Source organism: Apaloderma vittatum, unplaced genomic scaffold (genome assembly GCF_000703405.1).
Source record: "Apaloderma vittatum isolate BGI_N311 unplaced genomic scaffold, ASM70340v1 scaffold14121, whole genome shotgun sequence".
Taxonomy (NCBI): domain Eukaryota; kingdom Metazoa; phylum Chordata; class Aves; order Trogoniformes; family Trogonidae; genus Apaloderma; species Apaloderma vittatum.
The window spans coordinates 7,514-32,337 of record NW_009698581.1 but is presented as its reverse complement, the minus strand read 5'-3'; the positions used below and the strand labels follow the sequence as shown (position 1 = coordinate 32,337).

The 24,824-nt window shown below is 39.4% G+C and overlaps 1 protein-coding gene across 1 annotated transcript in view; it reads left to right on the top strand.

Moving 5' to 3' along the window:
• CNTN6 (contactin 6) overlaps window positions 1-23,986 on the top strand; it is a gene marked incomplete at its 5' end in the record, with an annotated part of 54,392 nt that extends 30,406 nt beyond the window's left edge. The window contains 12 exons of the mRNA XM_009878078.1: window positions 731-858; window positions 7,073-7,248; window positions 7,589-7,706; window positions 8,516-8,674; window positions 8,775-8,924; window positions 11,763-11,833; window positions 14,785-15,019; window positions 15,624-15,739; window positions 17,351-17,537; window positions 20,988-21,100; window positions 23,030-23,198; window positions 23,892-23,986. Coding sequence (XP_009876380.1) covers window positions 731-858; window positions 7,073-7,248; window positions 7,589-7,706; window positions 8,516-8,674; window positions 8,775-8,924; window positions 11,763-11,833; window positions 14,785-15,019; window positions 15,624-15,739; window positions 17,351-17,537; window positions 20,988-21,100; window positions 23,030-23,198; window positions 23,892-23,986 — 1,717 coding nt within the window. The remainder of the gene's footprint in view (window positions 1-730; window positions 859-7,072; window positions 7,249-7,588; window positions 7,707-8,515; window positions 8,675-8,774; window positions 8,925-11,762; window positions 11,834-14,784; window positions 15,020-15,623; window positions 15,740-17,350; window positions 17,538-20,987; window positions 21,101-23,029; window positions 23,199-23,891) is intronic.
• Window positions 23,987-24,824: the final 838 nt, after the last annotated feature.

Here is a 24,824-nt window from a genome sequence, read left to right as displayed (position 1 = left end):
TGAAGTGTTGTTCTTACATGTAAAAGGCAAAAGTTGCCAGGCATGCAGTGAAAGCAAAACATATGCCCAACTCTGTACTGACTTGCATCCTAAAGTATCTCATTGACATGAAGAAGCATATGAACAAGCTTAGAAATTAATTTTCCCGATAAAACCCAGGAGTCGTCCTGAAATTACTATTAAATGCAATTTAACCAATACTCTGCAAACTGGTGTAAACAACATAGTGACTAATAAGGTGATTTGAGGGCCCTATGAGACAGCAATGTATTTGATTTGGATCCGTGGCTGGTGAGATGGCATTTCAGCATCTCAGCTAGTCTGCTAATATCTGTTAATAATCCTGACAATATTGCACAGGCAGCTGGGCTCAGACACAACATTAGTATGGAGTAGGAGAATTGAAAAAAAAAAGCCCCCCATGGTAAAATACGACACAATTAGGTAACAGGTTGGGTATTCCTTATTTCTCTTGAAACTCCAGGCTTTGCTGAAAAGAAGTCAGCGAGATAAGCTAATGGTGAACTCCAGTATGTCAATATAGCATTCCTAATATAGAAGTCGATAATAAGCAGAGGTGAAAATGGGTTGATACATATTCAGCTTGCTGTAGAATAGAAAAAACATAACGGAAAATGTTAAATATTAAAAGTAGCATTGCATTTCTATTAGAATCCCTGTAACAGAAGTCTTTTTTTCTTCTTTTGTGTTTGCTTGTTTTTCCTCCTAGGATCACCTTACTAGAAGATGGCAGTCTCAGGCTCTATAACATCACCAAATCAGATGCCGGGGCGTACACTTGTATTGCAACAAATCAGTTCGGAGCTGCCAGAAATTCGGGGAATCTGATTGTGAAAGGTACTTCAGTATTTTCTTTTGAGCTTTACGAAAATTAGAAAGTGTGTGTGGTTTTTTGGTTTTTGTTTTGTTTTTTTTTCCATTTGAGATACCCACATCTGTGCCAATCAGTGCAAGTATTGACAGGTTTGTATTCTCAGTTTAAAGCTGAAACTGAGCTCTCCACTGCCTGCAGCAAAGAAAACCTCATGACTGCACCATCCTGATGATCGATTCATTTATCAGGGAGGTCATATTCAATTTAGATTTCATCCAAAACCGTGGAAGCGACATTAAAGCTGGGGTGCCCAAAAGAAATAAGATGATATGAAGTGATCTGAAAACCAAGTGGGTTTCTCTCCTTCAGCGTGGGGCAGGCATGTGCTGCATCCTGCAGAACCTGAGGCCACCCGCCCCTTCTCAGCATCCCTGCACGTTTTGTTGGTAAATAGCTCCAAAACCAATCCAAGCCAAGAGAAAGCTCTTCCTCAGCCCTTCGCGGGACTTTTGGTTCTGAATATGAAAATCACCACCTTCCACAGCCCTCTCCCACTCTAATTGCTGCATTAATGATAAAACAAGGGAACTGTTAGAGGATCTTCTCTGCTTTCAGATGAGCTTTTTTTTCTGGTTATTATTACTAGGACATGTCATTTCACAGGACATAGTTTTTGATTTTTTTTTTACTTATGTTTTCTTACATTAAATTTTAGGTTAATTCCACCATGGCAACCATCAGCTACAGGTTAACATAACTAACCAGATCTTTTTCTAAAGGGAAAATGAGGAACATCCTCGTCTCACATTACCATTATTTTCTTCTCCATTATGTATGTGAGCTAAAATTTTCATTCCATCCTTAAAAAGAAAGTGACTTGCCTCTTTCAGAGTCATCACTATGAACTTGTCCCGTCGGGATCATTATAAGAAGCCAAATCTTACATCCTCTAATACAAAATTCCTGATAGGGTTGGGTGAGGTGTGCCATAGTGCAACTACCCCGTTATGCCTGATGTTTCCCAAACTTTGTACAGATGTCAGCAAAGACTGACCTGATTGCATAATACTTCCAGCTGCAATGCAAATCATACTTTCTTCTTCTATTTTTCCTTTTTTTTCCCCCTAATTAAAGCACTAAGTTCAGGTAACTGTCTACCAGTCCCATTTAGTAGCACTTGCATATAAAAGCTTTAGGACTGGAAAGCAAAGTTTCCATCTTCTGTCCCAAACTAGGGATGTGGGTGTCTCTTCCCTCCAAGTATTTTTTGCCATTTTTTTAAACACAGAGCAGTCTTTGGCTTCAAATTTTTGCTGTTCTGATGGATGGTCTATTTTCATTAGTAAAAAGATTTTGTACAAACTTATTGCTCAGGTGGAGTCATCCAGAGCTGGAGGACACAAAAAAAATATTGTTTGTAGAGATAAAAAAGGAAAAGTGAGGCAAAATTTGTATGCTTTTTTCTACTCTTTATCCCACATGATCTTTCCAATACAGGCATTTTCTCATAAAAGTAATTGTATTTGTTGATTTTAAATGAGAACAGATTATAAAGTGGAACTTCTGAGATTATAGTAAGCGTATTAATCAGTTTTGCAAACCAGCTAAGCATAATAATGTCTGTAGTTACAAGATGAGCCCATTATTGAATGTAATTTGTAACTCTTTTTTTTTTTTTTCTTAATATTCTTGTTTTCAATGACTTCAGAATGGTTACGGCAGCCTGTAGGCATGACCTCCTCCCTAACCTACAGCATCTGACAAAAATCTGTCTCATACTCAGACTCTGAAAGAGCAATTAGCATTGATGCAGTGCAACGTGTAGTCCCAGACCATGTTCCAGCACCGCTAGCAATAAATAAACCGAGAAGTTTAGGGTTTAGGTGGCTCTGACTTTGTTAAGGTCACATACGATTTCACACATCACTTGCATATATCCTAATGGAGCAATATGGGAAAATCACATTAAAACATGAAAAAAAAATACTTTGTTTGACGTTTATGAAGTTTATTAAAACACTGAGTAACAACACGGTATAAAAATGATCTTGTTTGCAGGGAACATTTGTTTGTGTTTCCCCTCTGGAGAAGTTTTGGCTGTTCAATTATAGGCCTCATTGCTTCAGCATTATTTTCAACTGAAATGTCAGAACTTGGAAAAGCATATCTAATGTGCAAATTAAGTTTATTGCTGCTCATTGAGTTGTTTATTCTTTGTGTGAGAAGTCTTTATTGCACATCCAGCACTCACAACGTCTTATCTATTTTCTCCTCTGGAATGGGATTGTCATGTAATGCATGTCTGCAGTTGCTAAGCAAGATAGATAGATAGGTAATGTAGAATCAAGAGCTTTTAAGAAGCTTTTAAAAGGATTTGAGGTGGAAATCTTAAGGACAACCCTATAGAAGAAGCAGAAAATATCGTACAAGTGAACCACTCCATCTGTGTCACTGGACATGAGCAGGCTAGAGCAAGAGATACGAGGGGATGATAATACCTTAATAAAATGGATAATTTTTTTTTGCTAACTCTACTTAAAAACTACACCCCATACACAAACCCAGTATAATTGCAAAAAGACAGTTTTCAGTGTCTTTCTGGTGGAGGCAAATAGGTTTATGCCAATAAGAAAATAGACTTCTTATACGAACAGCATATAGATATTGGGATTTGTTGTGTTACAAGAGGAAGTGTTTATGTTCTGATGTTCCACAACGCCAGTTCACCAGAGGATTCCACAGAATGCATTTTTTTGAAGGCATTTACCTTTTCCCTCAGGAGCCATTCTGTAGATTTTAACAGATAAACCATCTCTGCAATATTTATTCCTTCTAACAGCATTCTATGTCAGGATTGCAGATGTCTTGTTTCTGATCTCTTTGAATGTGTGATCAAATAATGACACCAGAAATTACATGACAGACCTAATGAGGCAACCACAATATTATTGGAAGCTTCTGATGAGGAAAGTTTTAAAAAATTCCCATCCAGTTTCATTACAGCCACCCAGAACTAATGGCCCCTTCCCATATAATCGACGTCTGGCTTTGATGGAAGCTTGAAGACATTACAAAAACAGGACATCATTTTCTGTTGGTATTCCATGGATTTTAGAATTTAATTGTTGAATCTGATTACAAATTCTATGCATTCTTGTTTGTATCATTCTGGCTTAGTCTTACCTTGACCTGTCCATAGAAATAGATTGATTTTATTTATAGTCTTTTACTTATTTATACAATGCTGTAATTGTACACAGTGCTTTGAAGAAGAGTCAAAATGCACTGATTCTTGTGACCAACCATCCAATGCAGAGAAGCAGGAGGTACAAAATGAGGCGACATCAAATCTTGTGGCAGTAGAGGTGATGTGGGTCTTGTGAAGGGCAGATATTTTTAAGAGAAATTTGAAGGGCAGTGAGTACTTGACACACAGTAAATTCAGTAGTGGTGCAATTGCTGAATGAACTAAAGCAGAAAAAGTGAATTTCACCCCTGGTACAAGTGCCTTGATTTGGCATTTTAGCAGGATGCCTGATTTGAAGGCTGTCTTAAGACTATTATTACAGGAATGTGAAATGGACACATTCGAGCCAAATTTAAGCCAGACTGATAAAATACCGGCAGCTATTTAAGCCTGGCAGACAGAAGCTTATCTTAGGCTTTGGGGTCTAGCAGAGAAGGCTGAGAGTTGGACGCTGTAACCCCAGTTTGACCATATCTAGACATTGAGCTTACCAATGGAAGGCTCTGGGATCACTCTGTTGCCCATCTAATTGATTGACGTGGTAAGCCAGCCTTAGGGCCAAGCCTCTCCATTCCCTTGGGGTAGTTACACTGGGCAGGAGACCAGATATGGAGGTGAACTTTGCAATGATCTCACAGTTCCCACCTCCTGGTTCTCCCAGCTCCACTCCACAGGTCAGAGCCAGAGGCTACGTGAGGTGAAGGACAGCCCAGGCTGACTTGCCAGACCTTTCAACGCCCTTTTGTAAAGCAAGTGTAGCCTTTTGCATTATTTATGAGAGAATGTGTGTGGGGACATCTCTCCTGCACAGCTGAAGACAGAGCAGACAAGTGGTGTCTGGGAGAAAGTGTGTTATAAACATTCAGAGCAATGTAGAATTTCCACTCTGAGGTTGATCGTGGTGTTCAGGGGAAGACTTTGTTTCTTTGGTGACATATTTCATTGGCTTTAGAAGCTCAGTGTAGAAACACACACGATTTATGAGTTTAGGGAGAGAGTCTTGCAGGATGACTTTGGAGGAAGAGATGATGAGTTTGGAGGACCAGATCAGGGCAGAAGATCATGCCTCTTCACCTGCTAGTGGCAAAGAGAAATTCCAGCTACCACAAAAGCAACTTTCCAATTTTTAGTGTATACTAGTGTATTATTTTTTTCTTCTTCTTTTTACGTATACAGCATTACTGCAAGTAGCAACATTTCTCTCCACAAAATGTTATTCACACAGTTCTGTTTAAGCTGTGAGAATAAATACAGGAGGAGAAGCAGGTAAAGAAAATTTTGTGGAGGTTCACTGTAGTTCCCAGATAATTTTCAAAATTATTTTCTAAAAGTTACCTGTACTTCACAATGGAATTACTTTATTTGAGATTTATGGAGCCAAGTTCTTTGCCAGCGTGTGCTGAAATCAGTGGAGTCGTGCCAACAAAGAGTATGGCTCTTGAATCATCTGGAATTTATTGCATCTGACACACTGCTTCCAGGGAGAGGAAGAGATTTCTCTAACCTAATGATTGAGTATCTTTAAGACAGGCAGCTGAGACCTTCATGTCTTTGCAGTCCTTGACTTCAGCCAAACTGATGGAGCTGCCGCAATGATAGTTTCCCATGGCTGTGAAGAGCAATCAGAGCACACAGAGAAATCAGAGAAAGCCTGTTCCAAGTCTGAGCTCTAACTCACAACGAGAACCTCTGACACTCTCTTCATGATACCAGAAAAAAAAACAAAAACACCCCACTTAATTTGTCTATATCAATAAAAGTCAGAATCACAGAATCACAAAGTTCTTGCTTTGGAAAATGTTACTCGCTGCCTGCAGCACGTGTATCGCTGTGAGATCCAGTTTTATTCTAGCTTAGCAACAAATGCAGCATCCTACCTTGTTTCTACTCAACCACTGCCGTGAATGTCACTTCTTCAGCACAGCTCAGACACCCTTCAAGTTTCAGCCCGTACTACCTGCCTGTACCTACATATTGATCAGCTATTGCAGTGCTGATGACAGTCTGAATGAAAATCCATTTGAAGGTATGGTGGTGGGTGCCCTGTCATGCACAAACCCTTTGCAACCAAGATCTTGGTAAAACTAAAAGCCTGAATTTTCGAGTAGATTTCTAACACATAGGGCTGAGCCAGAAGGAACTAATGCATCTCATGCAAATTTTCTTCTCCTCTCACATTACTTCCACAACGTATTAATATTTGTTGAATAGATTCTGCTCTCATTTTACTCATGTACCTCTAAATCTTCACTGTTTTGTAACATTTTCAGGCACAAAAGCTTTGTTCAAGGGAATTGCGTGCAATAAAGTGGTTATTATCGCTGATCAATCTGCCAGTCATACCAACAAAAGTGAAGTCATATAAACCTATTTCTTTCCCCTTCAGCAAGCGACTGCTTCCTTTAATGAGAGTTGTAAGGTTTTTCTCAGCGTAAAGGGTTAAAAAAGCTTACAGAAATAGTTTTTCTGTCTGTGAAGATAATTTCTTTCAAGCTATAATGTAAGCAACACTGTGCGGTAAACTACCGCTAACATTAATATAGATTAAGGATCTCAAAATCCAGAGTAAGCGGAGATGAACAGCAATTTTGCCGCTGCTGCAGTTTCCTGTGAGCAGAGATTTTCAAGTCTGAAGGGCCACAGGCCTATTTTTAACAGTCTGAATAACGAGCTCTGTACTTTTTGAGCTGAAATCATACCTATTGACTATTTGCTTTACAAAGTAACGTATGACTAATTGAGCATGTTGCCTCTGACATCTGCTCGCTCTCCGAGGCGTGCAGCGTGCTCATTGTATTGATACCGCAGAAGTAATAGGCTCCACACGGGTAAGAGTGTTCTGAAATCATCACCATATTAGAGATAATTTCCTTTATTATGGAACATTTGGGCCAATTTTAAATCATTTTGCAAATGGTACAAAACTCATTCAAGATCTACTATTTTTATAAGCATTTTAATAAAAAGGATTTTTTTTTTTGTCTCCACAGAAAGGACTGTAATTACTACTCCACCTTCTAATATGGATGTAACAGTTGGAGAAAGCATAGTCCTTCCATGCCAGGCATCTCATGACCCCTCCATTGATGTGGTGTTCACATGGTCATTCAATGGCAATAGAATTGATTTTAATAGAGGAATACATCACTTTGAAAGAATTGGAAGAGTAAGTCTCTTAAACTCCTTAGTGCTTAATGAAACTATTTGCCACAGTCTTTAGATGACACAAATATTTGTCATAATACTTCCTTCACTATTTATATGCATGGCAAATCATTGTTTCTTTACAAGGGCTGCAGCCATTTATTTTTCTTTCTTAAATTTCATAAAGGCGCTTGAGTTATTTGTGAACCCATAATAAAAATGTCCACATGAAAGAAACTGATGATAACTATGAATATTTTAATCTAAAAGCTGAATTTTTTATTAATATTGGGCAATTTATAAAAATGTCCAGTATGGAAAGCATGTTGTGAGTGATTAGTTTACTTTCTTTATATCTCCAGGAATCCATTGGGGATTTGATGATAAGAAATATTCAGCTACATCATTCTGGGAAATATGTGTGCATGGTACAAACAACTTTAGACAGTCAATCTGCAACAGTAGATATAATTGTAAGAGGTATGTCTGTTAAAGGTAGACACATATATCTTCTGGAGGAATTAGGAATTCTTAACATCAGCTTTTTAAATGCTTCCTAGGATATCAATTCAACATTTCAATAGGGAGATGTATTTTATATCCTTGTTCCCAAAATTAGATCGAGATTCTGGCCACAACGATGTTAGCATGCAGCTAACCCAGGGAGGTCTGAGCAGCTCTGTCCTGGTTTCCCATACAGGGAAGTTTTCTTTCAGGAGGCTGCTGTCACTGGCTCTTTGCTGGGCATCTCTGGGTCACTGTGCAGGCTGGGAAAAAAGAAAAAGACAAACCTGTTGCCTTTCCACTAGCTGGAGATAATATGAAAAATTGTTTTCTATGATCAACTACCTAATCTTTTTACTGCCAGCAGCAAGAGAAATGCTATACCGGGAGGAGATCCTCTAAATTCTAGCAGAAAGTAGTGCACCATCTTATATTCTTTCTAAACTTCAGCTTGGATTAAATTTGATACGAAATCTGAAGATGTTGGATGGTTCAGCCAGAGGCGCATTGGGTGACTTTCTTTGTCAGACAAAAAAAGAAGTCATTCCCTTGTTTGTAGTTTTCATATTAGTAATGTAAAGACATTCATTTTCCTGACTCAAACCCCCGCATTAATTAGAAAAGTGTAATACAGGCATGAAGCCTTCATTTAGAGATCATGCTGGTTTTATGAAACTGCAGCTTCGTGAATAACTCTGCTGACTTGAGAAAGTAAGAGTTGCCCAACCCATTCCAGCAGCAAATCTCCTCTTAATACCGTCATCTTAAAATGCCAATCGTATCAGGCCCCCCAGGTCCACCAGAAGATGTTAAAGTTGAACATATTTCTAGCACTACTGCTGTGTTATCCTGGAAGTCTGGAATAGATAATAATAGTCCAGTCCAGATCTACAGTGTTCAGATGAGGACTCCTTTCTCAGTTGGATGGCAAGCAGTTTCCACAGGTGAGCAAGTTCTATTTTTTTTTTCATATACCATTAATCTGCATAAACCATTATTTTCTCCAAAACCACATCATCATTGACGTGTTTATTTCGCCTTTAGCTCCCGAAGTCATTAATGGTAGAACTCACAAGGCAACGGTGGTGGACTTAAGCCCTTGGGTTGAGTATGAGTTCCGTGTGGTTGCCAGCAATAGTGTTGGGATTGGAGAGCCGAGCAGACCATCAGGTCTCCTGAGAACGAAAGCAGCTGGTAAGTCCCTGGTTTCTGTCAGTTTTTTCCACACAGGCAGGTTGCCAGCTCCCGGGTGTGAGAATTCCACCACGGCACAGCTACTCACTCCTACAAGGTTACATATGTTTGGCATTTTAGTCTGTGGCTGCTACAGCTTCATGGCAGCAGACCTGCGCTGCTGATGCAAGGGATGCTTGGACATGACTGAGGTACCACATGTCTCGCTCTGCTTTGGAGATTACTTGGCCCGGCAACAAAGGCTGGACCTGGCTCCTGCTTCCTCCCTTTGATTTGTCCCGAAATAGATCTAGTCTATATGCCCAAGCACAACCTTTCATTCAAGCAATTGGACAGCAACATTTATTTTCTTCCAATTATTACCATGTTTGTACCCTGCTTGGGGCCTGGCATGGGAAATGATAAAGGCAGCTCCCTGGCACATCCTAGCACAAGCACGCAATGCCTCTGCTGCAGAGGGTGTTTGATATCTGAGCATCAGCAGAGACAGGATATTGGCTTTAACTGGAGGAAATAAATTGCAGCATCCAAAGCCCAATGAAACTAACAGCTTCCACTGACTCCGGGGCAGGATCCTTACTATCCGCCTGCCTAACCTTTACACATTTATTTTCTGGGACTTTGAACCCCATAGGAAGAAAACTCATTCTTGGATGACCAACACTGTCAGTCCCTTGACCTATTCAGTTTAGCACAATTTATCTGAAGCCCAAGCCTTTAGGTTTCTGTGTGTTTCTCCCAGCCCCCTGCTTATCAACTCCCTCCTGCCTATAAAATCAGTATTTATAGGATGGAAAGTAGCAAAATGGAAGCACCTTTTACAATCCACTTGCTCTTTTTTCTTTCACTTTTTCTGTGATTCTGTGATTCTTCTGTGTTTATCTCATTTGCCAAGCTCTGAAGTTTGGCAAGACAGAACTCATAATACAGCAATGTAAACTGCACATCAGAAAATGAATATATCCTTAGAAAGGGAGATCCAGTTGTTTCTTAGAATATCTACAACATTTGTCCCAGCACAGAATTAGTTCAAAATATATTAAATCAGTTGATTTCTTTTTTTTTTTCTTTCTTTCTTTTTTTCTTTTTTCCTAAACCAGAATAGGAAGCTGAGAACAGCAGGACAGTGTGGACAGCAAAGGACTGGCTGTGGAAGGATGAATTTGAACTTTGCTGTTATAATATCTATTTTGCCAGCTGAAATCTGAGCATTAGTAGATTTGTGGATGCAAATGAGCCACTGTTCATTTCATTAAAATGGAGCTGAGAACTAATTGAGGCTCTGTTGGTGCACTCAGCTGTGAATTTTCATCTGTTTCTCAACTATGACCCAGTTGAGGCTCTGCTGAGCAGTAGTACAAATTTTTTCCCCATGCAAATGGGGTAAATACTGCACACATTTCACACATGAAATAATTGAGCATCAACTGGTTCATGAAACAGTGAAACACTAGGCTTCAAATTCTGTTTTGTAATTTTTTTCCTTTAATGAAGTTCTTTTCGATCTTTGATTATTTGTCTCTGATGTGTGCAAAGACATTGACTGTGAGTGACAAAACTGAATATCTATGCTGAACTCTTTAAAAGAACCCACTCCATTAGCAGTTGCATTCACTTTTATAACTGCACAACAAAATTATCATGAAATTTCTACATTTCTAGATAAAGATTTAGATGTGGGCTGGAATCTAAAAGTAATAGTGTGTTGACATAAATTTCTGTGACCTTATTGCCTTTATTTCCTCTACTGAAGCTGGCTAACACTGGATGGAAGGCATGGGAAAGGGCAGGCAGACGTGGCAAAACTTGCCAAAAATCTCTGTAAAAGCTTCTGAGATGTAACTGTACAGCTTGTTTCTGACCCTTTCCTCAGCTCTTTCTCGACACATTCTATTTTCAGGCATTAAGAGCTGAATGAAAAATCTAAAAATAGTACCAAGCATTTGGAGACGGCAAACGGTACAAATGCCCTCTTGTAGGGGTTTCTGTCTCAGTCAGTTCCAGGGTTGTCCTCTTTTTTATACTTCTCCAGGGACATGATGTCATCCTTGCGACGAGGTCTGTAGCAAACTATACAACAAGAACAACGCTGGTCTGTCTAAATTCCATCCATTATATCACAAACCAGTTCCGCAAGGCTGCCAATATTTATAGGCTAATGGGGTGGGCAAGTTTATGGAAATATATAGCAAGAGGCAAAAAAATGCTGATGTTTTCCTTGCCTCTCCACCAAGACATACATTTAGCGATGAGAAATGAACCCTGAACACTGGCATTTGGCTTGACCTTGACCCTGTGCCGTGGTGCCATTCCTCTGGCGGAGCAATGGGGAAATCAAGCTCTAATCAATGAACTTTGGGACATGTATGGTGTTGGGAGAAGGAGACAGGCAAATTAAGAGTTTTGAGTTTCCGAAGAAAAGCATACAGCCAATTAAAAAAATTAATATATTGCTCCAACAACATGTTTACTGAACAAATGCATAATTAGTAAATCAGTAGTGTTGCAGCTACAGTCTGAATGGAACATCGTTTTGCCAATTAGTTGATGAGGCATAATAATGTCAGATACTTGATGCTACTAACTTCTTTAATTAATTTTTTGAACCAGGGTACTCATGTATCAAATGCATCTGTGGCTTCAGCCTTATAAACTTGAAAACGTGTAAACATAATTTCAGTTCGTTTAAAATGTACTGTTCTGTAATACAGTCCCCGTTCTACGTGTTGAAAGGCAGAAGAGCCACATTTCAGCCCGGAAAATCTCTAATCACCCCGCTGACTAGACTCCAGCAGTAGCAGTGGGTAGTTGCAAGCATCAATGTCTTTTCTTCTCCAGTTCCTGCCGTGGCACCGACGAATGTCAGCGGAGGAGGAGGGAGTCGTTCTGAGCTGGTCATCACATGGGAGGTAATTGTGAGCTCAATTAACCTAAGCTATATAAGGGGGAAGGGTCCACGTGTGAAATCCAAAAGCTTTTGGTCATTGGCTTTGGCTGAGCCTGGATTTCATCCTGCATCCAGAGAGAAAACAGCCTGCAAGATACACAGCAAGTTTCTGTGTTATAGCGTACAATTTATAAAAATAAACAGTTTAAGAGGCATGTTATAAAGATGTTTAGAAGTCTGTATAACCCTCTTATCTCCATTGTACAGGAGGTGCTTAACACACTAATCTGCTTGGCCATTTTCTGCATTAATATTTTTCACACTTTTGTTTACATGTTTTTCATTCTGGAGCGCTGTGCTGACAAGACATATCCTATTATGCGTTAAAGGAGATGAACCCTTTAATTCTCCAGCGCTCCAGCGAGGGGAGAGAAGATACATTTTCCAAACAGTTAATGCCATACTACAAGTTGCAATGAGTGAGCACAGGTCGTTTCAGAGAGCGGAAAGCAAGAGCTGTGGGATGGAGCCCTCCTTCTCCAGCCACCCAGCAGCCTTCCCGTGGGCAACATGATGAAGGCATAGAATCATAGAATTGTCAGGGTTGGAAGGGACCTTAAAGATCATCTAATTCCAACCTCCCTGCAGGGACATCCCCCACTAGACCAGGCTGACCAGAGCCCCATCCAGCCTGGCCTGAAAAACTTCCTGGGATGGGGCTTCCACCCCCTCTCCGGGCAACCTGTGCCAGGGTCTCACCACCCTCATGGGGAAGAACTTCTTCCTAATGTTCAGTCTGAACCGATCCATCTCCAGCTTCAGTCCATTCCCTCTAGCCCTATCAATGCCTGACATCCTAAAAAGCCCCTTCCCAGATCTCGTATCTTGCAAAGCGTGTGCAGTGATGGGGCAGGAGATGGTTGGGGCTAAAGCCCTTATGGAAAAACTCCCCAAAACACAGGTCCCAGTCTCCATTTTTTGTGGCTGCTCAAAACCACATACAAATTAAATCTTTCCTCTGGCTTTGAGGACATCTGACTGAAGTAGAAGCTACTCCAACGCCATCAGCAACACCCAGCCTGGCAGGCAGGGCTGGGCAGCCTTGTCATGTCTCTTATTTTCAGCTGTGACCTCTGTTTAGTTCCTGATTTGGGACGGGACCCCTCTTTGTTAAGTCATAGGAAACATTTCTTCATGAAAAAGAAAAAAAGCCCACCAAACTTCTAGCTCAGATTAAGCAAGGGAAGCAGTCCACTCTCTCCCTTGACTTCAGTCTTTTTTCAAAGAATAAGTTCATGTATACAGTTTGAAGGAAAGGAAAAGGGATTAAATTAAACTAAAAATGATGTTATTCATCAGATGAGTTACCTGTGTTCTCTTGTATGCTAAAATAATGTGCCATTTAACCAGCCTTTTGGGGGGAGGAAGGGAGGTGGTAGGGAAAAAATGAGGTCAAAAGAAAAAAATCCCCACTAGATAAATAATATTGCCAGTGCTTCCCCTCTCTCCACAGTCCAGAGCGAAACAAAATTTTCCTCCACGTGCATCTTTCCCTCTTGGTTTCATTTTCTCCTTTACTGATCTACACTTTGGGAGTGGAAGAACATGAAAATTGAAAACAACCTGAGAGATCTCAATGAAATTATCCTGTTGGGCTCCACAGTGTGTCCTGAAAAATAGTCAGAAGAAATACTAATTATGCCAAGCTAACAACACCAAACACGACTCTCCAGCCTTCTGTGATGAACTCACTAAACATCTTGATTAAATCTGAGGTCACACAACCCTCAAAAACAAATTAAATGCTCTAGAAAATAGCTTGAACTCTTATAAATTTCCAGTGAACCATCATCCCTCACACTTAACTCTCCCTGGAAAAGAGAGAGAAGGGGCCACGTTAGGGAATTAGGGTTTGTAAAACGTTAAAACACATTTGTTACGTATGGCAGGCCAGGCTTACTGTTAGAATTAGAAGGAATTTATGAAGAAAATGATAAAATAAGGGCCCTGAAATCTTCTGATGTATTTCCTGATTTTTTTCCTCCCATCCTCTCGAGGTGCTCCCACGAGTTTCTCTGCAGGAGAGGAGATTGGAGCCAGGAGCGATCACAGGGGCTGCAGTTCTGCTCCTATGTTTTTCTCTCTTTTTTCGCACCATTTTTCATGTCTGCTTTTCTGTGCATATTACTTTGATGCAAGCATCTAAAATAAATGAAGTTGTGCCGAGAAACGTTTCTATCTTCCATGTACTACTGATCTTTTTGTGTTTCATAAATGTTTTCTTGCTTTGAGAAGCCAATGTAGAAGTCTTTTTAACCCATGAAAACAAAAAGAAGTTCATGCTGGATACAGTGTTGGTGTAATTGCCTGTTCAATATGAATCATTAATCCACATCTTGACATGAGATTTGGTTAACGGAAACATTAATTTTGCCACATTGAGCTGCAATATCATTTCTGTTCTGAACAAACTTAAATAAGAATATGTTTATGCACTCGAGACTTTCACTTGTGCTAAAAGTGTATGTGAGTACTATATTCATATGCAGGCAGTTATGAGGCTGATGTGTGCTTCTGTGTGCACATTTGCTCCTTTACTGACTCTTTTTCTTCTTTGAAATCATTTATTTAAAATTAGCATTCATATACCCCTTGGGGAAAAAGAAACCCCAAAACAAACCAGCTACAACCCATACTGAGTGAAATGCTTTTAATTTTGAAAACTTCACGCCTGAAAGACAATAACTTTAATGGAGCTGATCAGATCTTTTGTTTCTAAATTGATTGCCTCAATAGATTTATTATTTTGATTTTTATTTCAATATTACATTGACTGATGGAGCAAACATTATTATCTTCTCTAAGGCATAGTCAACTAAATCGATATTACTAAAATACACTCAGAGAATGAAGATTCAATTAAAACAGTGTATACTTGCAAATGCTTATTGACTGACTGCCTTGTCACTACAGCCAGTTCCAGAAGAACTACAAAACGGGGAAGGTTTTGGCTACATCATTATGTTTCGTCCTCTTGGCTCAACAACCTGGACAAAAGCAGTGGTGGCTTCAGTGGAAGCAAGCAAATATGTTTACAGGAATGAAAGCATTTCACCTCTCTCTCCTTTTGAAGTGAAGGTTGGTGTCTACAACAACGAAGGAGAAGGGACCCTGAGCTCCATATCCGTTGTCTACTCTGGAGAAGATGGTAATGTCTTTTACTCTTATTAGTAATGATAGCATCAGTAGGTCCCAGATATGATCAGGGATGTTAAGGAGCCTGGTATGATAAGGAGCCAGGTGTGATCAGGAGCCAGATGTGATCAGCCAGATAGGATTGGGGATGTTAAGGAGCCTACTCAAAGCTACTCACTGAAGATGGATGAGAAATATGAGACAATAGATGGGAAACTGAAGTGGGGGGGGTGGGAAGCAAAGGGCAGATTTTCATAAGCGTTTGAGGTAAAGAGCATGTTTCAACTCAGCTGTCCCCAAGGAACAACCCCTGAGTGGGCTGGGAAAATCGGCAGACATTAAAAAATGTAGCTCTCGGAGGGTGCAGCTTTACAGACCACTCAGCTGACCTCTACAAATCTGTCCCAGCTGACCGATTTTGAAAACAGGTTTTGCTGTAAAAGGTTTTGCAATAAATGAGTGGTAAAGCCAGTAACTCACATCAGGTTTCCTGAGCTTCTGCCTGCTGCTTTCCCTCCAAATCTCTTCCTCTTTTCTTGCCTCTCCCTGGGTTCCTGACAGAACACCCTTTGGATAACCTAGATGTCCCACCTGCTGTGTTTTGTCCCCTCACCCAGAGCCGCAGATCGCACCCGTGGGCGCCTCGGCACTGAGCGTTTCGGCGGCGGAGGTGGAGGTGTCCTGGCAGCCCATCGCGTGGAACCGGCACACGGGCAGGGTGCTGGGCTACGAGGTGAGGCAGCTGGAGCTGGTGCCTGACACTTTACAGATATCCCTTTCCTGGCCACATTTGTATTCTGTTTCCTTCTCCCTTGCTTCCAAGGCAACAGCCGATTGAGCTCTTCACCCCACTCTCATTAAGCAACATTTCACCTGAGATAATCACGATCATTTACAGACCAGGACTGCAGCTCTGCCCCAGACTTTTTGTAATGTAAATTAAAACTTCAAGATTAATCATTTGTGATGGCTACTATAAAAGGCCTCGTGCTTTATTCTACACAAAAAAAGGTGATCCTCCCTCCTCTTACTCAGCTGTAACGCTGCCTGAGCACGAACTTGATAGTTTGGGGGCATGCACATGCCCCATAGCATTGCTTACACAAGAAACCAGGATAAACGCACTTCATTGCTGTCCAAAGCTTGTGCTGCAGCACATTTGTAAAGCTTTTAGCTTCTCCTTCCTTTTAGAATTATAGAGTTGTTTAGGTTGGAAAAGATCATTGAGTCCAACTGTTAGCCCAGCACTGTAAAGTCCACCACTAAACTATGTCCCTGAGCACCACATCTACATGGATCTGAAATACCTCGAGGGAAGATGACTCCACCACTTCCCTGGTCAGCCTGTTCCAGTGCTTGACAATCATAGCGGTGAAGAAATTTTTCCTAATACTCAACGTAAACCTCCCCCAGTGTGACTTGAGGCCCTTTGTAGTGAGCGTTTGATCATTTACTAATAAGTAATGTTTTTTTTTTACCCTGGGCACTGGGATGTGTTGCTGCTGTCAAGGCATTAATTTCGGAGTTGGATTCAGGGATGGGCATTTGAGGGTCTGAACAAGGGGAGCTGTAAGGATGGATGGATGCTGCCAGAGCCCAATGGTACCCAGCAGCTTATGCTCCACTCTGGGCACACACTGGGAGCAGAAACCCGGCATCAGCTGGATCTGAACCCCCTAGGACAGACTTGAGATGCCTCCAGAAGAGTGAGGTGGAAGTGCACAGATTTTTGTGTGAATTTTTGTGGGTATTTTAAAGCAACTTGAGATATGATTTCATGATATTTTACTTGCACAGTTAAATTTTTTTTTTTTGAATAAAGTAAGTCAGAAGTACTTTAAATTCTGTCCTATCATTACAAATGCGTAAATAAATATAATAAGGAGTCATGCACAGTACACAAACCATCCTAAATCAATTAGTCACTGCAAAAAACACCTCGGGTCTAAATAGCTGCCACTGAATCAAAACTGAAGGTGGGACACAAAATAATTAAAAAACCTCTTAGATGACTGAGATAAATGCTTCTTTGTATCTTTTAAAGTTTTCTTTAATTTAGTCCAAACCATAACACGAAGCAAGCTTTTGAATTTCTGATCGTATCAAAGGTTTTCTTACGGACATCTACAAAGTTAAGGATTTCACTTCCTTAATTGGTATTCAGTCTCTGATATTTTATTCCTTCTTTATAAATATTTGTGCTTCATTTTATTTCCTGCTAGTTTTGAACAGGAAAAAAATCCTGTATTCCTCGAAATTTTCAATGTCAGCATGTCTGCTTCGCAGCTAAATCTGTAACTGATGGAAAGCAGTGAATTGCCTGTTCTTTGTTCTTGCTTTTCAGGTTTTATATTGGACTGACGATCCCAAGGAAAGCACAGCTGGTAAAGTCAGAGTCAGTGGGAATGTAACAGCCAAAAATATCACAGGTCTAAAAGCTAACACGGTGTATTTTGCAACAGTTCGAGCTTATAACACTGCAGGGACAGGACCCTCGAGCAGCCCCGTAAATGTCACTACTAAAAAATCACGTGAGTATTCAATTTTGTACAACAAATGTTGCAAAGTCCCAAGTGTGATAGTGACATTTCAGCTTCCCTTGACCCTTCTCTGCCAAATGTTGCAATATCGAAGAAAACCGGAACCCAAATTTCATCATAAAATTAAGCCACAATGTCCCAATGGAAGGCAAAATTCTCATCAACTTAAATGAGGTTATTTAATTTATCTTATTCTATTTGTACACTAAAGTAATTTTGTGTACCTACAAACTGAGGCAACGCCAGTGTTTGTGTCCATACAGTGTAGCAGCATTCATATTTTCTTTCTGAATTGAAACAACGTGCCACCTACATTCAAGAAATTTGAAAAGAGATGCAGAGCCGATGAAGGAAAGATGATCCACAAGACAAACAGTAGATTTGAGAGAAGGAATATGGAGTTGTTTGTTGGTTGTTTTTTTTAAAGAAAACTGTTGAATGCTCCAAATACGGTGCTTTTTGGAAATCTCTAAACTCTGCCTTGCAGAGCATAGCATATGGGATGCATTCATATAAATACTATTTAGTCATTTTTTTAAAAAAAAATATTCTGCAACTATGGAAGCAAAACAATATGCTATTCTGTTTGTGAGAAGCAACTTCACAAAGCCAATGCTTTCATGGGGCCATCCTCCAAGGCAACAGGGAAGCACTGAACACCATCCTGCAGGATTGAACCTGTAAAGTAAACGTACATTAAGAGCAAAATGGTCGTAAAGCAGGAAATCTTGGCAATCTGCTATGCACCAGAGTGCCCCAAATTCGTTATTGTTTAAGCGTTCTAATTTTTTTTTACATTTTCCTTGGACTATATCTTCCTTAGACAGCCCTTTTTGCACCCAAAGGGAAATATTTCTCCTGTCTTTCACCAATTTTCCTCTTGCTTATGTGCTGTTCCACACTATTACTCAAACTGCAAGACAGGATCCGACTTTTAAAATCAGGTAATGATAAAAGTTATTATATAATGTAAGTAACAAAAACTAAAATAAAGCCAGAGAAGGTATTTCTTGAGGACCCAGACAGGACTCTACTCACAGGCACTTTCTTAATGGAAATGGAGTCGCCTCTGGAAATGATTCCCTACATTAGTTTGTGCATATGTATGAAACACAAGTTAAAGACTTGGCAGTCAAGTCACAAGACATAGAAGGAATGAATCTGCTTTTGTTTTACATTGACTTCATCTTCTGACGAATTCAGGATTGTGCTAATGGTTCATTTAAAAATTAAAGTCACAATAACCTTTTTAATATTTAAAAGAGTATATTAAAGTTTTAAGCTCTAATCTCTGCAAGATGCAAGCACTTTCAATGTGAGTGGAAATAAAATGACAAGAGAATACAGACAATAGGCACCTAGAGCAGGACCTTTAACTTCAGGATAAAAGCTTGGTCTTCCTACTCATCATCCAGAATTCCTGCAATGTTCTGCGCACACCATTATTGTAGAGACTGAGCAAAACTAAAATGGTCCTTCTGCCAGATAGGTGCAATTCTGACTGAAACATACTGATCTGAGCTCAATTTAAGGTCTAAGTTGATATCCTGGTTTAAGTTTAAACTTCTGAGGAAAGTGGAAATTATGTTCTCTGTCCTTGAACACACTACATTAGGAGTTGTGAAGCTCAGCTCTTCTGCTTCTTTACTTAGATGTCATGGATTTCAGAAACTGCTTTTTCTTTACAAATATATACATCAATGGATATAGGTATCAGAAACACTTTGCAAGGATAAAGCTCAACTCAGAACAGCAAAAAGGCCAAGTGTTACCTAAAACACAGAGTAACATCATTAACTTCATGAACAACTTCATTAACTTCATTATCTTCATTAACTTTATTAACTTCATAAACATTACAGATATACTTCTATTAGTCTTGACAATGATGATTACAAGAAACTAACTGAGGAAATTAACTGAACTTATATCTGAAGAACTTTTTGCAGTGGTTTCGCTTGCAGATACTACTATGGATTTGGGGAAGCGCTACGTTACCACCTATTCTGGTCCCTGACTGTATAGCAAAGTTTTATTTTGAAAATCATCCTGTGGTGGTTTTGCAGCCCAAGCACCATGAATTGAGATAGTTTAAAGAACTTTGCTAAAAATCTTTGACTAAGGCAGTATTGACCCATTTCTGGGTGCTCCCAAGACTTTCAGAATACAGACAATGCAGTATTTGACATCCTTTGCCTCCTGTGAGTTTCTTGTTACCAAATTCCTTACATAAAATATTTGCTGAAAGCCAGGAAGAGGTTTCAAACAATATTTAATTAAATTTGAAGGTTTACAAATGTGAATGCATATAAATGCCTTCGTAAAGAAAAACCTTTTTCCAGCACTGATGGTATGGCTCGTGGAAGAACATAGAATCATAGAATCTCAGAATCATAGAAACATCAACGTTGGAAAGGACTTAAAGATCAAAATCTACTTAAATTTACCTGAGTAGTCCACTAACATCTCATTTCCCTACCAGTGGGATGGATTAAACTTCACAGTCAGGGAGCAAATATATACGAAACAACAGGCACCACCAATTTATCCCTTCTCCAAAGGGACTATTAGTAAACCAACAATACTTTCTAAGTGACACATATATATCATCAATATGGGAACTGTAGGGTGAAAAGAAGGATCCCAGAAGTTTAGCATTTTAAAGTCAGGTCTGGGATATTCACATGTTTCTCCAAATCTCTTCTCTTTTTTCTTAAATCTGTTCAAGCCCTTATTACCTCTAACACCCCCAGTGTTGCCCTCCCAGGCAAGGTCTGGGAGGACGCAGCCTGGAGAAGGAGATAATGTGCTCTGTTAAATCTGAGATACAGTTGAAAGGCACAGTTTCAACCTCACATGTTCACACAGGATTCGATTTGAGTCACTTGTAGGCAAATTTTCAAAGTCCTGGCACTTAGGCAGAAAAAGCCTTTGAAAAGCTACACTCAGCCTATTGTGCTGAGAATTTATAAAATTCTGCAATGTTTCATGATGGCTCACATGGAGACTTTAATGTGTAGCTCTTTGTAACCTGTCCTCATGGCTGATGATAATCTTGTTTTTTTTGTATTTTGCTCTTAGTTTTATTTTTTTTTTCTGAAATCCATACAGCAAAACGTTCTCTTGTACATTAAAATACAGACAGAAACAACATAGCACTTAAAAAAAAATCTACCAAATATAACGTGAACTGTCAGACACTGTCAGGCTTCTCCTAATTTTGAAAACAAACTCTCACAGTAAGTGGTTTTGTGCTATGAATAGGTCTTTATTCTGACTAATATGAGAGCAATGATGGACTGGAAAATATTTTTTAGTCTTTTAGATTTGAAACACCTGTGCATTTGCTACTTCCATGTCAGCAGCTCATTCAATTACATGACGCAAATTAATATTCATTTGAATCTTGTGTTTATCATCATCTTTTTTATTTTTTTAAAGCACCAAGTCAACCCCCAGCAAACATTGCCTGGAAGCTGACAAATTCCAAGATCTGCTTGAACTGGGAACACGTAAAAACAATGGAAAACGAATCAGAGGTGCTAGGCTACAAAGTGAGTAATTTCTTTATCTCATTAATTGTAATATAGGTACAAACAGTGACTTGTTGAAAGGTGCCTGTTCATTACCTGGAAAAGGGTGACTTTTACTGGGGTGGTTGGCTGACATTTATACAAATAGTTGGTTCAGAGTGGGACTTCTTTATCCTGACACAGTGATTTTCTGTCACCAGAGCTGGATCTCTCTTGTCTCCTTTCCCTTGTCATCTTACTCATCAATCACGTTTTCCTGGGGAAAGATTCTTATATAAGAAGTGGAGAACAGTCTGTTAAACATTAAGGACGGGCGTAAAACACTTTTAAAAGTTCTCACTCTCTGGCAATTCATAAATGTATCTTTGAAAAGAAAGAGGAAGACACTCACGTAAAGATCAATGTGAATGAAGTAAAAAGCACTCCCATAAATTCATTTTTAAAGGAAAGAAAAATTTAGTTTAAAGTTGTTTGCAATGGCTCTGACCCCAAAAGACTTATGGAAAGACTTTTCTAGTCCTGAAGGATTGTAAAAATAGAGGTGGAGAGTGCTTCTATGAGGGAGTGTTCTCAGGATCAAGATTCTCATGTTGCTAGGCATTTTAGTGTCTACATAGAATTATTGTCTAAGGAGGAAAAGGACACAAAAAACATCCACCTTGCAATCTTTCTGGAGATCATACTCTTTTACACCCTGGTGAGTGTGTTTGAGTAGCTCCACACATTGGGGAAAAACTTAAAACTAGATTATTAAACTTTTTTTCCTTTGTATCTACCGTACCTGCTTCTAGGCTGCACTTACCGACCAGTTAAAACTAGATTATTAAACTTTTTTTCCTTTGTATCTATCCTACCTGCTTCTAGGCTGCACTTACCAACTACATCTTGATGTGAGGAAAGAATGCTTTAAGTATTTGCTGTGGTATTTTTTGTATGTTCCTTGTTTCTCCTTCTGCTTCAATCTTCAGTTTCTCTTCTTTGCAAAAAATATGTCAAAAGAATGTCAAGAAAACAGAGAGATTATTAAACTTTTTTTCCTTTGTATCTATCCTACCTGCTTCTAGGCTGCACTTACCAACTACATCTTGATGTGAGGAAAGAATGCTTTAAGTATTTGCTGTGGTATTTTTTGTATGTTCCTTGTTTCTCCTTCTGCTTCAATCTTCAGTTTCTCTTCTTTGCAAAAAATATGTCAAAAGAATGTCAAGAAAACAGAGTCAAACATTGTAATTGATGTGCTAGCAAGGAAGAAAGTCTTCTTGCAATGAAAAAGCTGTTCATGGTCTTTGGGATCCCTGTCTGGATTCCCCAGGCTGCTCTGCACCTTGGCCCAACGATTCATTAGCAAACAGACCTAAGTGCAAGCCTGGATCTGTCATGCTTAGTTGTAGAAATGTGCTTCCTCAGTGCTGCTATCCCAATTTCTGTCCTTTCTCAAGTTCTTAAAAACTTAAAATACCGCATGTCCCCAGCTTTCACTAGCAGGTGGTGACTTTACACAGAAGTCAATGTGAGTAATTCTATTTGACTGTAAATGCTCACCATAACCAGGCAGAATTTAAAAAAATAAACCCCTACAAACTCAGTGCTGAAGTGTCAGATGAGTTCTGTATCCGAAAAGGTGCTGCATATTGAAGTCTCGGGTAATGGTGTGGCAAACTTCCATATTTACAGAAGAGCATAAGTGTGTTGGATTAGGATTTCCTAAACCTACTTTGAAGGTGAGTCTCCTTCTAGCAGACAAAGGCTCTCCCGAGAGCTGGAGTAAATGCCTGCTACAGTCTCCATCACAAATCTACAGAATGTATTTCTATTTTTTGAATTAACTTTAATACCCTGCAGGATGCTGATAGTTCTCTGAAAAGTTTGTGACATGGCAGAAGATATTGTCAGCCAAAAAAAAATCCCTTTAAAAAAATAACTCTTGTTTTCTAATCCCTTTTTACTTAGATTTTGTATAGACAAAACAGACATAGTAAAACACATATACTGGAGACAAACAACACTTCAGCTGAACTTCTGGTACCGTTTGAAGAAGATTATCTCATAGAAATAAGAACAGTCAGTGATGGCGGGGATGGCAGCAGCAGTGAAGAAATTAGGATTCCAAAAATATCAAGTAAGTGAGATTTTTTTTTAAATGTTATTGCATAATAAGAAATCTGTGTGCGTCGAAGAAGTACAACACTTTTGCAGACTTTCCATTACCATAGGTGACCTCCCTCCTGTTGCTTTGTAATACTGGCTGCATGTAGATTAGGCTCTGAAATTCTCAGATCTGTTAGTGGAGAAAGTATTTTGCGCAACACCTAGGTATGATCTTGTTTTCAGTGTAGGTGTCCATCTGCCCTGGCCTGTAATGCTCAGGGAAGGAGAGAAATAAATTTTCTTGCTGAAACCAAAGCACAATTAATGGTTCTTCAACCCCCTGGAGCTGCAGCTGCTGCAGGGAGAGAGAACCCCATGGCTGGGGTGAGGTTGCCCACGGTCCAGCCTCTGGTCCAGCCCCTGGTCCAGCCCCTCAGAATTACCTTATGGTTCATGCAAAATGGAGCAGGGTTTTGCAAAACTGGCCAAAACCCTCCCCGAAGTGGATATCGGTAGGGAGGGTGGGAAGCTGATTTGCAGCAACGCTCCGCTGCTGCATCTTGAAAAATAAATAGAAATAACAATTGTGGGTAGTGTTTCATTCTAAAAAAAAAAAAAAAAAAAAGTGAAACAAAGATTGCTGTTATGCTAGAGGGCATAGAAAATCTTTTTTTGACACAACTGTATTTTTGTTAGAAAATTTTGTGTGCTTATATTTTCACAGGTTTAAGCTCTGGAGCAATAAAATTGTCCAAAACTTGTATATGGACATCTGGGATGCTGCTATTGAGTTCTATTCTTGTATACTCTTTTCCTTGATGATTTAAGCAATGGTCAGTCATAGACTTTTAAAAATAAACCATGTGTAGATTTTATCTTAATACTTCACTATGACCAACATTCCCGATGAAGAGTGGAGATGGCAGGGGGAAGATGGAAGTGGTCTATTATGAAGAAAACACTAAGTATCAATATTACATTAATTTTTTAAAATAAGCTTTAAAATTAATGGATAAATGTATATGCATTAATTAAATGGAGTGGTGCCAAGCAGAACTTGAGATTGTGAAGAGAGAGGTCTCAAATTTTTTATAAGCAGTAGCTCTTATTGAGGCTCCAGTGTAATGATATGTCAAACATGAAAGACCTGTGCCAGGCTGGTACAACTGAGAGAAGAAAAGATTTGCAGTCATTTGTGATGTCGATATTATTTATGTCACGTTCTTCAATGTAACTTGTAAAAAAAAACAACCCACTTTCAAATAAATAAAGGCTATTTGTCTACTTTTTGCCCTTGTTTGTATTACAGAGGGTGTCACACCATGCATTATATGAAGTGTACTCTACTATTTTCTTCAGAAAAGGGAAACAAATAAAAGAAATCGTATGTGCCAACCCAAAGCCCAGTGAATTCAGTAGAAGGACTTTCAACGGCATCAGCAAGCCTTGAGACAGGTCTGAATGAGACAGCACCTTTTATGAGATTACATATTCTCAAACACATTTTAAAGGACTTTTTCATGCAAAGACTATTCCTATTTAGAAAACTAGCAGAGATGCTGACTACCTTTTTTGAAGGGAGATAGAAATATATCTACTTTCAAGCACGTTCCATTGCTCTCTCACCTGATATTGTTATTCTTTGCTGTAGCTCGAA